This window comes from Anolis sagrei, chromosome 3 (genome assembly GCF_037176765.1).
Source record: "Anolis sagrei isolate rAnoSag1 chromosome 3, rAnoSag1.mat, whole genome shotgun sequence".
NCBI lineage: Eukaryota > Metazoa > Chordata > Lepidosauria > Squamata > Dactyloidae > Anolis > Anolis sagrei.
Window position 1 is genome coordinate 225,907,637 of NC_090023.1, and position 15,237 is coordinate 225,922,873.

The window sequence follows — 15,237 nt, forward strand, 5'->3', positions numbered from 1 at the left end:
GTTATACGCTGTATAAAATGTTTCTTACTACTTGCTCTAGTATCTTGAATTGTCATTTTGTGAGGGTGGAGAGGATCTATAATCTCAACCTGTAGTGACTCATGCACATAAAATTATGAGAAAAGACAGAATAAACTAGGCACTAAATAACTAAAATTTTACATCAAGAAAAGTTGAATTCTGCAAATTCTCAATATTATTTTGTCGAGTTCATTCTGGTTTTGTTAATCAATGAGCAGTATAACCTGGCATTGACATATAAATAGTATATGACAGCCTGGTTCTTTTTTGGGCTTCACAGAAAAGAACAATCTTTAAAGAAATGGTAGTAAATCTAGTGACATGCATCCTGTTCAAATGCATGCTGTTCATTCCTAAACTGGTAATTTGTGGCATTTGAAAATCAATGTCTGCTCTTGATCATATTATCCAGATATTTCCATATGATGGACTGTATTACTAAATATGTTACCGCAACATTGTTTTAACTGGACTTCTTTGTTGCAGCTTAGATTATAACCATTTGTCTGCTTGGTCTGATTCTTTCCTTTTTGAATGTATTAATAGTTGCTAAAATATTGCCATCTTGACTTCATTACATTCTGCCTTCCACCGTATACAAAAAGTCAAAAGTGCTTCTTTATGTACATGGGGAGAGATGTATTTTCATCCATCTTCAGCTTCTTGTACTTCATGTGATACTTCTGTATAAAACTCCTACTGCTAAAAGGACAGGCAGAGAAAACCCTCAGATGTGAGCAATCAATGCTTAGTCATTTCTCAGTACAGCAATGAGCACCATGTGAACTTTGTTCCTGTTTTTTGTTATAGAATTCAAGATCATATGGTAATTTCTAGACTTAACACCATTGTAGACTGTCTGCTTGACTCTGAAGGAGCTGGCTTGACTGAAGGAGCTGGGGTGGTGATGGCCAGCAGGGAGCTCTGGCGTGGGCTGGTTCATGAGGTCATGAAGAGTCGGAAGCGACTGAACGAATAATAAACAACAACAAAAACTGTCAGCATTGGTGCAGTTACAACAAATGCTATAGGGCCCTAAGTGTCTAGGACACCGTGCTGTTTCTGCTAATATGTTGTCAAGTTTCTTCTATAGTGATGCTGTGAAGGCAGGAATGCTCCTGGGGATATCAAGGGTCTGTGGATCATGCCTTCTCCCAGAGCTGCCCCTTCTTTGAAGGAGCCCAACCACCTTAATTTAGTTTTGGTGGCCACCAAATAAATCCTTTGTAATAGAGGATCAGAGGAGGCATTGTGCCCAATTTGGTGTTTTAAATACATTGGCAGACCATAGACAAGGATACCTTTACATCTTTTTCACTTAGGAAAGAGAATCAGAATTGCTTGGTTGCATTCAGCCAAAAAGCTGTGGGCTTCCTCATGTGTTGGTCTTTCCTTCTCTGGAGCATGACAAGATGGAGGAGGGGCTGATTGGTTTGATTCTTCATGGTCAAGTGTGTTCTTTTCCCTCTGATGCTTTGGCAGTTTTAACAGGTCATCTATTCTGAGAAGGACTGATTGAGACAACTCTTGGCATGTAAGGTGTACTAGGCAAATTTCTCATTACTTTTAGCAAAGTATACTGAACATTTTAATATTGTCTTTTAAAGGTGATATATGCCTGTGCAGTGGCATTAGAGGTTGAATATCAAGTGCAAAGAAATTGGCATGTACTTAGTAATGAATTAAAATTCAAAGGGTTCATTACAAAGAAAATTTAAATTGTGCTGTAATGGCCATTAGAAGTCTGACACATTGTTTTAGGAAGGAAAATGATATTTTTGTGTAGCAAAGAACTTGAAGGAAATAATAAGAATTGTACTTTTTAAATCTTATCAGTGGCAATATTGTTAAAAAAATACCCTGAAGGTAAGAAGTACATCATTTAAAATGTTTACTTTTTAAAAGCATGTACATTTATGGTTTTTTTTTTTCTATTTGCAGTATTTCGAGTGGAACTTTCTTGCACTGGCCGACTAGACTCTGAGGTTACAGTACTAATGCAACTCAACATGACAGTAAATGCTTCCAAAAATATCACAGTCTTAAATTTCAAACGAAGGAAAATGTGCTATAAAAGTAAGGCATTTTGATTTATTCATTTTATAGGCATTACTCTCAACAAGGATCCTTTTCTCGCCATCTTCTTCTCTTCTCAATGTACAGGGCCCTTCTTAAGGTCCAGAGAAAGTGAATTGCTAGAAGGTGCAATTACATTTAGAAATTGAAGTTTCCATATCTGGAAACAAATGTCAAACCTATTTGGTCTGGCTTTTGGAGTGTAATGAAGGATAAAGAAAGTTTCAAAAATTCTTCAGATAAATGGTAGTAAAAGAATTCAAAAGAACCCGACGTCAGGTACAGATAAAAAAAATTAGACTACCTAATAGCTATAATAAATATTTTTATTGTCTCTAAATGCAGTGCTCCATCTACACTTTTATTATTGGCTATATAAATGTATAGGATTGCTGAAATGACAGAACATTGCTGAGATTGTTCAATTAAACATATGAAGGAATAAGCATACAAGTGCAGTTGCTTGTTTACCATTAATTAACTCTAGAAAACACTGATAAACTGTAAAAACAGTAATTTGTGTTATTTATGATAATGTTTCAGTATCCTACCATGATATACATGTCCCCCAATGCATTCAGACATGTTTTAATGAAGATGTTAACAAAAATCAAGTGTATGTTTGACCAGAATGGTTTCCAGAATTAATAACTTAGAGATTATAGAAAATCCATCTGTAAACTGTTGTAGTTATAGTTCATTTTAATATTTCTTCTTGGCAGGTTTGAACTATACCATGCTTTTATCAAACTGGACACGACCTTGTGTCCCAGTTTTGGGGGTTAGGTGGAATATAGAAGATGAAGAAAAATCCTGTCGAATATCTAAAAACATAGCCAATTTGGGTTTTGTTGGTGTGTGTGTGTGTGTTTGATGAAATGACATATTTTGCTGCTTTTAGCAATGATGCTTAATTTTGTGTGTCACTTGTATAAAAAATACTCCAGTTAAAGAATAGACCCTGTAGAGTGGAAGAAAGCTGCCCAGGAGTTTTCCTCATTAGCTTACATTTGTAAGTATGCATATGCAGGATCCAGATAAAATGACATGATCCACCAGTATCTGGAGAGTAGCAGCCCCTCTTCTTGCTATGAACCCATCCACTCACCATACACTCCTAGAATGAGTTCTGGAGAGCTGGGGGCCTCCTGGAAATTGAGGTCCCCCTTCAGATGCTTGAGGCAGTGGGAAAACGAGAGAATTCATTTGTGACTTCTAGTGCAACACTGGATTTAGCTTTATTAATTAAGTAACATATTATTAAAATATTTATTTATTTATTTATTTAGAGCATTCTACCCTGCCCTTCTCAACCCCCTAGGGGGGACTCAGGGCGGCTTGGATTTATTTCATATTTCTTTGAAATGTGGATATAGTCTGGTTCCGGCTAATGTCCAACCTTTGTCCTTTATTCTTTGACTAAAACAAATCATAATGTAAAACATAAGTTCCCTCTTGCCACTAAAGGTTTAGTGAAGAGCTCGTCTTTGAACAATTCTTAAGCTATCCATCATGGTGGTAATGCTTGTGATCTCCCTGCTACTATAATCTTCAGGTTGGTGATACTTCATAAGGCAGATTAGGGACTGGCTACTTATGGCCTTCTAAATGAAACTGCATTTCCCAACAGCTCTAATCAGCATAATCAACAATGCTAAGAGATTATGAGAGTGTCAGTGCAACATCTGCAAATCCACCCCTGATGAAGATCAAGATTGGATTATACAAATTCCTTGCATAGTGAAATCTTGAGATAAAGAACTCTTCAGCCTTAAGTAAAATGCTTTCTTCTAGCATAAAAGACAACATTTACCAAAGACTCAACATTACTGGTTGTCAGGATTTGTTATTTAAGATGCATATTTTCTTTTGCTCTTAGAACTTGAACAAGAAGTAAAAACTCCAGTACTGGACAAAAATAGCAGCAAAGCTATTTGTAAGTAAATGCATTCATATAAATATATCACAATGTATATTTTCTCAATTTTTCAATATAAAATAACTGAAAATATAATTTGCATGTTACATCGAAAAGAGGGGGGATTTCAACACGCCAATCAAAAACCTCTTTCATTCCCAGACATTGAATAAGGAATATCAATTAGATCAGTGGTTCTCAAGCTGTGGGTCCTCAGATGTTTTGGCCTGGTAAATTGGCTGGGATTTCTGGGAGTTGTAGACCAAAACACCTGGGGACCCACAGGTTGAGAACTACTAAATTAGGTATTCAAAATTTGTATTTGTTGTATAAATATAAAAGAGTAATACATATTACTCATGTGAGCAGCGTATGCTTGAAATGTATAGTTTATGCTTCTATTTTACAAATGAAATTCTATAGTTTGCAACTCTATCGTTGTAATGACAACTAATTACAGGTGAGTGACCTTTGGTCCCTTGCATATCAATGTTGCTTGTATGCACTGCTAATATCTCACTGGTAACTGGACAGAAAACAGAATTTGTTTACTGTGTAGATGCATTTTGGCAGGTAAATTGATTCGGTTTCTGTCAACAGTAAATGGGCAACCATGGGAGGATTGGACAACTGTCAGTACAGATCTCCTATAGTATATTTGTCTTTTGGCTAAAACTATTTCATAATGTTTACTTTTGTTATTAGCATAATATTTATTGTTTCATAGTATAAAAATATACCCTGGTCTCAGCATTCATCGAATCAGTCTTCTGTTTCTTTTCGTGGGAGAAAAATAAGAGAGTAACTCTTGTTGTGTTTACTTTTTCCAGGCTTCTTTTTTGTAACTTTCCACTATTCTGGCTTTAACCTTCTAACATACCAGTTGACATTGGGGTTTTTCTTTGTCATAGACTTTAAATACAGCATTATTATAGTGGAGTAAGATAAAAAATAAACTACTTGTATTGTATTATATGGACTTAATTGAATTTGGCGTATGTTAGTTATATCTATTTTGTTTCAGTAATGTTTTGCACTTCCCTTTCAGTTGATCCTGTAAATGCAGCGCCCACTACATCTACACGTGTGTTTTATATCAGTGTTGGTGTTTGCTGTGCAGTCATTTTCTTAATAGCAATAATACTAGCAGTTTTACATCTTCATAGTATGAAAAGAATAGAATTGGAAGACAGGTAAGAAACAAACGTGAATTTGAGGACCCATTATTTAATTTATTTTTCTTAATGCTCCTAGTTAAAAAGATGAAGCAATAAAATTCCCAAACAATGCTAACAAATAAGAAATGCTAGAAGTTCTCTGTAGCTTCTCATGTCCTTCTTAGGCCGTTTCTATCCTGATCATTTGATGCATTTTCAAACCAGTATGGAAGAAAATACTGTATTTTCTGGCGTATAAGACTACTTTTAACCCAGGAAAAATATTTTCAAAAGTCAGGGGTCATCTTATAGGCGGGTGCTGAAACTTCTGAGCCAGACTGGAAAATTACAATCGCTTAATATGGTGGGGGAGGAGGGAGCTCAAAAACTACTGCGGTTGCATCCCCGCTGTATGCGGCAACTGTGTGAAAGCAGCAAGAGCAGCACTGTACAAGTACGGTAGAAGAAAATACACTCACGAGGATTTGTGGAAAGAAGTGACTAAATGTGGTTCTGATGACAAGGTGAGGGGGCGCCTCACCGGGAAGGGCAGAGCAAGCTGCAGGCTTCTGGGATGCCCGGGGTATGGAAAAAAGAGATAGAGTGGTGCTGTGCCCAGAAAAACATGCCTCTTTCACCCATCTGGCCCGCCCTTGTATCCTATTACCGTACCGCCTTCTCTGCCTCTCAGATCTTGTTCCTGAGGTCTGCAGTGAAGCAGCACAGGCGTGCATGTGCGAGATCTGAGAAGAAGAGAAACAGGTACAGTACTAGGAAAATTACCATATTGAAATCAAATCTGATGTTTTTTAAAAAAATTATTTGGTGTGCATTGGATGCAGGATAGTCTTATACAGCGAGTATATCCCAAACTGTATTTTAACTGAAAAATTTGGAGGTTGTCTTATACACCCAGTCATCTTATATGCCGGAAATTACGGTAATTTGCTGGCACCAGTTTGAGACCCAGATGATGGTTACACAATCCACAGAGCACAGATCCATATTTAAGGGCTTTCTTTCATGCACTTTTGTGATAATTTGCTATCTAGCCACCACGGTTTGAAGCTAGCTATCTTCAAACTTCATTAAATGGTCAGTGTAGATGGAGCTGTAATGGTTTAATGTTAATATTTTCTTTATTTTCTTATTCTTAATATCAATAGTAATGTGTACAAAACCTCAAGCTCAGCTTTTAAGGTGATGTTTATTTGATCAGGCAATGAATACTAGGCAGAAACATCTGTCACTAATACTTAAAATTAGAATTGAAACTATGTTGCTTTCTTTAAAACTAAAATATATTCATGTTCTATTCAGTCAACTGTAAAAGTATAATTGTTTAAATATTTCTCAATTGATCATTTCCAATTACAAAGTTATACTGAATTTAAAATTACTACAGCACTTTTTAAAACTTTAATCAGTTTCTCTTCATTTTCATTCCCTCTGCTAATCTTTGGTTGATGGGCAGAAATCATACTGCTGTGATGGCTGGGTCTGCTCACATGTGTTTCCTTGCTCACACTCTCTGGCAGGAAGGAAGGGGCAGCCAGAGGAGGGAGGTAGTGCCAAACAATCTGCAAATAATCAAAGCTGCGAAAGTTAAACCCACAAAAGTTGAGGGTTAACTGTAGCGGTCTTTCCTTGAATTACTGTTTATTAGCCTTCAAAAGCTAGCGGTTCACTTTAAACATCCTCTAGCAAAACAGCACTCTCTTTCTCTCTACTCTTCTCTGTCTCCCTAGTGTTGAAATATATGTTTCCTGTCAACTTAATTTTATTGGAAACATTAGAAACTTCCTACATAGAAGGAAGTTCCATACAGTAAAAAATTATACCAAGAACAGAGACTATTGTAACATCAAATGAATATTTAATTTACCAGATATTGAAATGTTGTTTTGTCACTGACATAAATTGCCATGTCACAACAATGAATAATTAATTCTTTATTAGGGACACATTAGAAAGTTCTTTTCATTATTTTTTATTAATAGAGTGGCATAAAAAGAGCACTATTTTTAAATGAATATATTTACACTGACATCATTACACTGACTTCATGTTAAGGGAATTTATGCTACCTTGCAAAAAATAGCATTATCCCCTCCTTACCTTTAAAAGTGGATCCCCCGGTGGCGCAGTGAGTTAAACCCCTGTGCCGGCAGGCCTGAAGACCGACAGGTTGCAGGTTCGAATCCGGGGAGAGGTGGATGAGCTCCCTCTATCAGCTCCAGCTCTTCATGCGGGGACATGAGAGAAGCCTCCCACAAGGATGATAAAAACATCAAATCATCCAGGCGTCCCCTGGGCAACATCCTTGCAGACGGCCAATTCTCTCACACCAGAAGTGACTTGCTCCTGACGTGACAAAAAAAACGCTTTAAAAGTATTGCTAATATAATTCATTCCAGGTTATGGAATTTTCTGTGTGCACATGCACTGGGACAATCCAACATGGATATATTCCCAAGAATAAAAAAAGATGTATATGGATATTTTAGATTCTTTGGTTCCCTCCAGTTACCGCCCAGTTTTGAATCTCTCTTTCCTGGGCAAGGTGATTGAGAGGGCAGCAGCGGAGCAGTTGCAGCAATTCCTAGACACAGTCAGACTAGATCCCTTCCAGTCCGGCTTCTGTGCGGGGCACGGGACAGAGACTGTGCTGGTCTCCATCACAGATAACCTTCGATGCCAGCTTGACCAGGGCGGGTCAGCGCTGCTTGTGTTATTGGATCTCACAGCAGCATTTGACACAGTCGACCACAATCTTTTGACCCACCGCCTTGCTGTTGCTGGAGTCAGGGGGACAGCTTTAAACTGGCTGTCCTCCTTCCTTCACAACCGTGGACAGCGAGTGGAGAGGGGAGGTCTGGTCTCAGAGATCCCCTCTATCTTGTGGGGTTCCTCAGGGGGTCATTCTCTCCCCTCTGTTGTTTAACATCTATATGCGACCACTAGCTCAGCTGTTTCGAAGTTTTGGGCTGGAGTGCTACCAGTACGCTGATGACACTCAGCTGGTGCTGAAGATGGAAGGCCAACCGGACTCTGTACCCGATTATTTCCATCAGTGCCTCGAGGCTGTTACTGGATGGCTGTGTGCCAGCAGGTTGAGGGTGAATCCAGCAAAGATGGAGATCCTATGGCTGGGTCAACCGGGCAGTGGGGATATCCAGCTGCCTACCCTGGATGGCGAGGCGCTATGCCCGTCATCATTGGTAAAGAGTCTGGGAGTCCTTTTGGACCCTCTGCTGACGATGGAGGCCCAGGTTTCCGCCGTTAGCAGAACCACTTTTTTTTATCTGCGGCAGGCTAGACGGCTGGCCCCCTACCTGTCCAGGGACAACCTAGCTACGGTGATCCAGGCTACGGTCATCTCAAGACTGGACTACTGTAACACCCTCTACATTGGCCTTCCTCTGTCGGTGATCCAGAAGCTCAAGTTGGTACAAAATGCAGCTGCTCGGCTTCTTGCGGGAATTCTGATGAGATGCCACATAACACCAATCTTACTACAGCTGCATTGGTTACCAATTGAGCACCGGATCACTTTCAAAGTGATGGTACTCACCTTTAAGGTCTTGCATGGTCTGGGGCCGATGTACCTGAGGGACCGCCTCACCCCCTACCAACCCCAGAGATCCCTCCGTTCTGAGGACCAAGATCTATTGGAAATTCCCAGTGTCAAGACCTTGCGTCTAACAGCAACCAGACGCAGAGCCTTTACAGCAGTGGCACCATCACTCTTGAATACTCTGCCACCTGAAGTCCGTGCCTTGCGGGACTTATCAGCTTTCCACAGGGCATGTAAGACGTACCTGTTTCGACAAGCCTTTGATTTGTGATATTGTGATATTGCTGTTTTTAAATTGTTTTTAAATTGTGTTAGATTTTAGCCATTCTTGTAAGCTGCTCCGAGCCCCAGGGGAGTGGCGGCATATAAGTTCAAATAATACATACATACATACATACAATATCTGCACATGGTTTTCAGCTGTTCCATATGATTTTAACAAAAAAATTATAGTCTTTGAAGTGTTGCTTAGCTTCATCCCACATATAATCAAGAATGATATCATTTAAGTAGGTTGTTGAATGATAGGACACTGTCTTAAAAGAATGTCAGTATTTCCTCAATATTCTGTGTACTTGGTTCAGTGCTGTTGTGTATAGGGAGCACGAATAAAACACTCAGAATTAGCTAGCTGTTCTGCATATCATTGGTTTCTTGTAAATTATTTGTAAAATGTTCTCTTTTATACATCTACTCTTGTTTGAAAAATAAAAAGATATCAAGGTTTGGTATATTTTGACTTGTGTCAACATGCTACAGATTAAGCAATATGTTCAGTTGGGAGAAGCAGATTTGTATTTATTATTTTCTGGTTTCACATAACATACCACATGTTTGTTTGTTTGTTTCTTTTTACATCTTTAACAGTACTTAAGGTGAGTTTAACAGATATAAAAGGTGATGTTTGGAGAGAAGATGAAATGAATTTCCAGAAATAATTCCAAATCCTGTATTTTATTTTTCCAACACAGCATTAGTGACAGCAGTAGTTCACAAGGCTTATCCCAACCTTCAACGCAAACAACTCAGTACTTGAGGGCTGATACACCTAACAACGCAACACCCATTACCAGTAAGTGTTAATCTGATTATAGGATAGAGGTATGTCTATATGTGTGTTTTAATAAAGTCGCTCCTTTGAAGAGATTACAGAAAGATTAATGTGCCATCTTTGTGATTTGTGAAAGCAGATCTTAGTGGTATATGAGAAACATGGGATTCCAGCAGAACACTAACGAGAAAACAATGAGGACTCTTTGTAATGAAAAATGGTCCATTCTTACCATAAGGGGTTTTTTTTATTCTTGGGTTTTGGCTAGAGATCAGAACAATGAACAGAAATAGTGGATAGGAGCAGATTTGTTGAGGAGAGAGTGTAAGAAGTATTGGGCACAGCTGCACACTTATTCTCTTCTACAGCAAAAAGAGTGGAATATGAATTAACCTTGGATGTGTGACCTTTTTCAAAATATTGGCTTTGATTATTGACCTCAGATTGCATTGATGCAGACTTATGGCAAAACAGTTGATATGGAGGGATAGGAAAATTACCTTAAAAGAAGATTGCATTAGCTTTCTTGTTTTGTTCCCTCAGACTACTGAAAGGCCCACTCTGTCACTTCTTCTTTCTTGACTATTGCAGATGTTGTGTTGTGTTTAGACTCTTCTTGGTAAATGTAGGAACTAAAATGAAAAAATATTGATATTTGTGTATTTTAATCACTTGAACTCATGAACTCCAATTTACTTGTTTGAGTTAATGTAAGCAAATAAATAGAGAGGATATTTCTTGTCATCCTTCATAGAATTTGGTATCCCAATTTTTAGAAGCATCCCACCCCAACCTGTGAAGCTTTTTGGTCAAATGCATTTGTCTTATAATACTTATAATACAACCTGTCAAGTTTGAAAACCTCTTCTGAAAACTACTGTATTTTTAAGGCTTATTGTATTTCATTTTAAAATAAATAAATACATTTTATTTATATTCCACTATTATCTTCCCAGAGGGACTAGAAGCAGATTATAATTTATAGTTTTATATATATATATATATATATAGAGAGAGAGAGAGAGAGAGAGAGAAAGAGAAAGCAGACATTCAATGCCTTTTTACACAGTAAACAACAGCATACAATTACTTACTTAGGAGATCCCTTATTGCCCGAGTATGATGCATGATGCCTCTTCAGCAGCACCGCTTTTATCTCCCCGGAAGGGGTCAGAGCAGATTACAGTTTTACATATATAAAGCAAACATTTGATGCCTTTTTACACAGTAAACAGCGACATACAATACACATAGAGGTAAAGGTCTTCCTCTTCCATTTCCAGCGTCTGGAGGCGACGCTCAACTAGGCCATAGGGAGGTGCTCTTGTTCCATTTTTCCATGCCAAGGAGCCTGCTGTCATAGACTTCTCTGTGTTGCTGGCATGTGTGCATGGGGTGCCCTTTTACCTCCCCACTGAGGCCGTACCCATTGATCTACTCACTTCATATGCTTTCGAACTGCTAGGTAGGCAGAAGCTAAGGCTGACAGCCGGGAGCTCACCCCGACTCATGGCTTCAAATTGCTAACCCTCCAGTTAGTAGATTTCCTGCAGGTAGCTGTTTAACCCACCACACTACTTAGCCATGTTTATTACCAAGATTGAAGTGTGGCCAGGTGAAATACTGGAGGGTTTGTTGTACAGACAGAGTAAGATTAGTGGAGCATTGCAGATAGTTCCAGAACAAGTTGAATAGTGGCATCTTTCATTGTAGGCACAATGTGTTCAGATATTCTTGTTATATCAGTACACTTCAATCCATACTGAGGGGAAAATGTTAACCTAGATACCAAACAAGCATCTGGTCATTCTCACAATACATAATGTGGATCAGGCTTATATTCTGCCTGGGTTTTGTTTCTGTATAACAGTTACTTTGATATAAACAGAGAATCTTATATTCACACTGCCAGTTCTAATGTTCTGTATCCTCAGCATCTGTTATCTGGGAAAGCTATTTCATGAGGTTTTTATTACAAACAAACTACACCATTGGGGTGGGTTTGCTCAGCACTGGTTCCCTTAATTCATAAAACATGGTGTAATGAGTCAGCAGGCAACTTCAGGGGACATAAGAGGACTTGTGCTACCAAATCAGTATAGAACAGCTGAACTTTGCTGGTATCCTGGGTCAAGGGGGTGACACAGTATCAACTCTATCAATACATCATTTGTCAAAACGTTCTTGGGGTAATAATTTATGCATTTGGACAGTTACTATTTATTTATTTATTTATTTATTTCTGCTACTTATACCCCGCCCTTCTCACCCCCGAGGGGGGACTCAGGGCGGCTTACAAGAAAGGCACAATTCGATGCCCTTATACAAATACATACAACTATAAAAACAGTAATTAAATAATTAACAGATTAAAAACATCAATATATAGCACCATAGCACAACAGTAAGCAATCTCATGGTCAGTGTTTCGCGTTCTATAGGTCCAATAGGTTAAAATAGGTTCCTACAATATTTGCCCTTCATTATGGTCCTTCTTTTTAGCTGCCAGAGTTTCCGAAAGCCTGGTCCCACATCCAAGTTTTCAGCTGTTTCCTGAATGAGAGAAGGGAGGGCGCTGTTCTAATCTCCCCGGGGAGTGAGTTCCACAGGCGGGGGGCCACCACTGAGAAGGCCCTGCTCCTCGTCCCCGCCAGTCTCACTTGTGATAAAGGCGGGGTCGAGAGCAGGGCCTCCCCAGAGGATCTTAAACTCCGAGGTGGGGTGTAGAGGGAGATCCGTTCGGACAAGTACACTGGGCCGGAACCGTATAGGATTTTATAGGTCAAAACCAGCACCTTGAATTGTGCTCGGAATTGGATCAGCAGCCAGTGGAGCTGGCATAACAGGGGGGTGGTATGCTCCCTGTATGCCGCTCCGGTGAGCAATCTGGCTGCCTCCCGTTGGACTAGTTGAAGTTTCCGAGCAGTCTTCAAGGGCAACCCCACGTAGAGTGCGTTGCAGTAATCCAGCCGGGATGTGACAAGAGCGTGGACCACCGTGGCCAGATCCGACTTCCCAAGGTACGGGCGCAGCTGGCGCACAAGTTTTAATTGTGCGAAAGCTCTCCCGGCCACCGCTGAGACCTGGGGTTCCAGGCTCAGCGATGAGTCCAGGATCACTCCCAAGCTGCGAACCTGCGTCTTCAGGGGGAGTGTAACCCCGTCTAACACAGGCTGTAACCCTATACCCTGTTCGGCCTTACGATTGACCAGTAGGACCTCTGTCTTGTCTGGATTCAACTTCAATTTGTTAGCTCTCATCCAGTCCGACACAGCAGCCAAGCACCGATTCAAGGTCTGGACAGCCTCCTTGGTGACAGGTGGAAAGGAGTGACAGATTTGGACATCATCTGCGTAGAGATAACATCTCATTCCGAAACTCCGAATGATCTCCCCCAGCGGCTTCATGTAGATGTTAAATAACATCGGGGACAGAATTGAACCCTGTGGGACTCCACACAACAACGGTTGTGGGGCCGAACAGGTGTCACCCAATGACACCTTCTGAGACCGACCCTCAAGGAAGGATCGGAGCCACCGCAGAGCAGTGCCCCCGAGCCCCATATCCATGAGGCGTCCCAGAAGGATACCGTGATCGACGGTATCGAAGGCCGCTGAGAGGTCCAGCAGAACTAACAGGGACACACTCCCCCTGTCTAGTTCCCTGCGCAGATCATCTACCAAGGCGACCAAGGCTGTCTCAGTACCATGTCCCGGCCTAAAGCCAGACTGTGCCGGATCTAGATAATCAGTGTCTACCAGAAACCCCTGGAGTTGTGTCGCCACCACACGTTCCATGACTTTGCCCAAGTAGGGGAGATTGGAAACTGGCCGATAGTTGTCGAATTGGGTGGGATCCAGTGATGGTTTCTTCAACAGCGGTTTTATAATAGCTTGTTTTAAGCTCGCTGGAAACTCTCCTTTCTGTAAGGAGGTATTAACCATCACCTTCACCCACCCTGCCAAACCCCCTCTGGCTTCCTTGATCAGCCAGGAAGGGCAGGGGTCTAGGATGCATGTGGTGGGTCGTACCTCTCCAAGGATCCTGTCCACATCCTCAAGCTGAACCAATTGAAATGAATCCAACAAAACTGGACAAGCAGATGCTCTCGCCACATCCCCAGAGACTGCCGTTAATGTGGCGTCAAAGCCCGACCGAATCCGCCCAATTTTATCCGCGAAGAATCGAGCAAATGCTTCACAGCGAGCTACCGAGTCATCAGAGGCCTCGCTTTTCGGCGGATTTAACAGACCCCTGACAACTCGGAACAGCTCAGCTGGACGGTTCTTCGCAGATGCAATGTTGGCGGCAAGAAATGTTTTCTGTGCCGCCGCTATTGCCACACCATAGGACCTTAGGAAGGCATTCAGGTGTGTTTGGGCAGGGTTGGTGGGGTTCCGGCGCCACACGCACTCTAGCCTCCTCTTCTTTCGCTTCATCGCTGCCAGCTCCTCGGTAAACCAAGGATCTGGTTTAGCTCGGTTACTCGAGAGGGGGCGTTCCGGAGCGATTGTGTCGATTGCCCTGGTCATTTCCCTATCCCAGCGAGAGACCAAGACATCGACAGAGTCGCCAGCCAAGAAGGTGGAAAATTCCCCAAGAGCCGTCAGGAAGCCTTTTGGCTCCATAAGCCTCCTGGGGCGGACCATTCTAATAGGTCCACCACCCCTGCGGAGGTTGGGAGGCGCAGCAAGTCTAAACCTGATCAGGTGGTGATCGGTCCATGGCAATGGAGCGGTGGTCAGCTCCTCCACACCGTCACTTTCACCCCATCCTTGAGAGAAGACCAAATCCAGTGTGTGCCCGGCACTATGGGTGGGACCAGATACTAATTGGGACAGGCCCATGGTTGCCATGGTGGCCATGAAGTCCTGAGCTGCACCCGTAAGAGAGGTCTCGGCCTGGACATTGAAGTCTCCCAGGACTATAAGCCGTTGGAAGCTCAATGCCCAGTCCGAGACCACTCCCGCTAGCTCAGGTAAGGAGACTGTTGTGCAGCGGGGTGGTCGGTACACCAACAGAATCCCTATCCTGTCCCGGTCACCTATCCTAAAGCCGGCACACTCAAAAGAAGATGATTGTGGGATGGGGCACCTGATCAGTGGAATACAAACCTTATAGACCACTGCGACTCCGCCTCCCCGCCCTCCAAGCCTCGGTTGGTGCTGAACGGAGTAACCCGGCGGACAGAGTTGGGAGAGATTTACCCCTCCCCCCTCGTCCAACCAGGTCTCCGTTATACAAGCCAGGTCAGCTTGTTCCTCCAGGATTAGATCTTGAATAATGGAGGTTTTCCCATTTACCGACCTGGCATTGAACAGCACCACCTTTAGCCTGGAGGGGCCACCAATCTGGCACCTCAGTTGTATCTTGTCAGGAGAATATTTTGGAGATGTCAATGAGTCGTTGTTACTTTCGGGCCGAATAAGTTGTTGAG

At 41.6% G+C, this 15,237-nt stretch overlaps 1 protein-coding gene across 2 annotated transcripts in view; it reads left to right on the top strand.

Annotated features, from left to right (window-relative positions):
* RYK (receptor like tyrosine kinase) overlaps positions 1-15,237 on the top strand; it is a 55,118-nt gene that overhangs the window by 23,894 nt on the left and 15,987 nt on the right. For both annotated transcript variants that reach the window (XM_067465929.1, XM_060767996.2), the window contains exons 4-7: positions 1,963-2,097; positions 3,977-4,033; positions 5,064-5,208; positions 9,721-9,821. In XM_067465929.1, the coding sequence (XP_067322030.1) occupies positions 1,963-2,097; positions 3,977-4,033; positions 5,064-5,208; positions 9,721-9,821 (438 nt within the window). The remainder of the gene's footprint in view (positions 1-1,962; positions 2,098-3,976; positions 4,034-5,063; positions 5,209-9,720; positions 9,822-15,237) is intronic.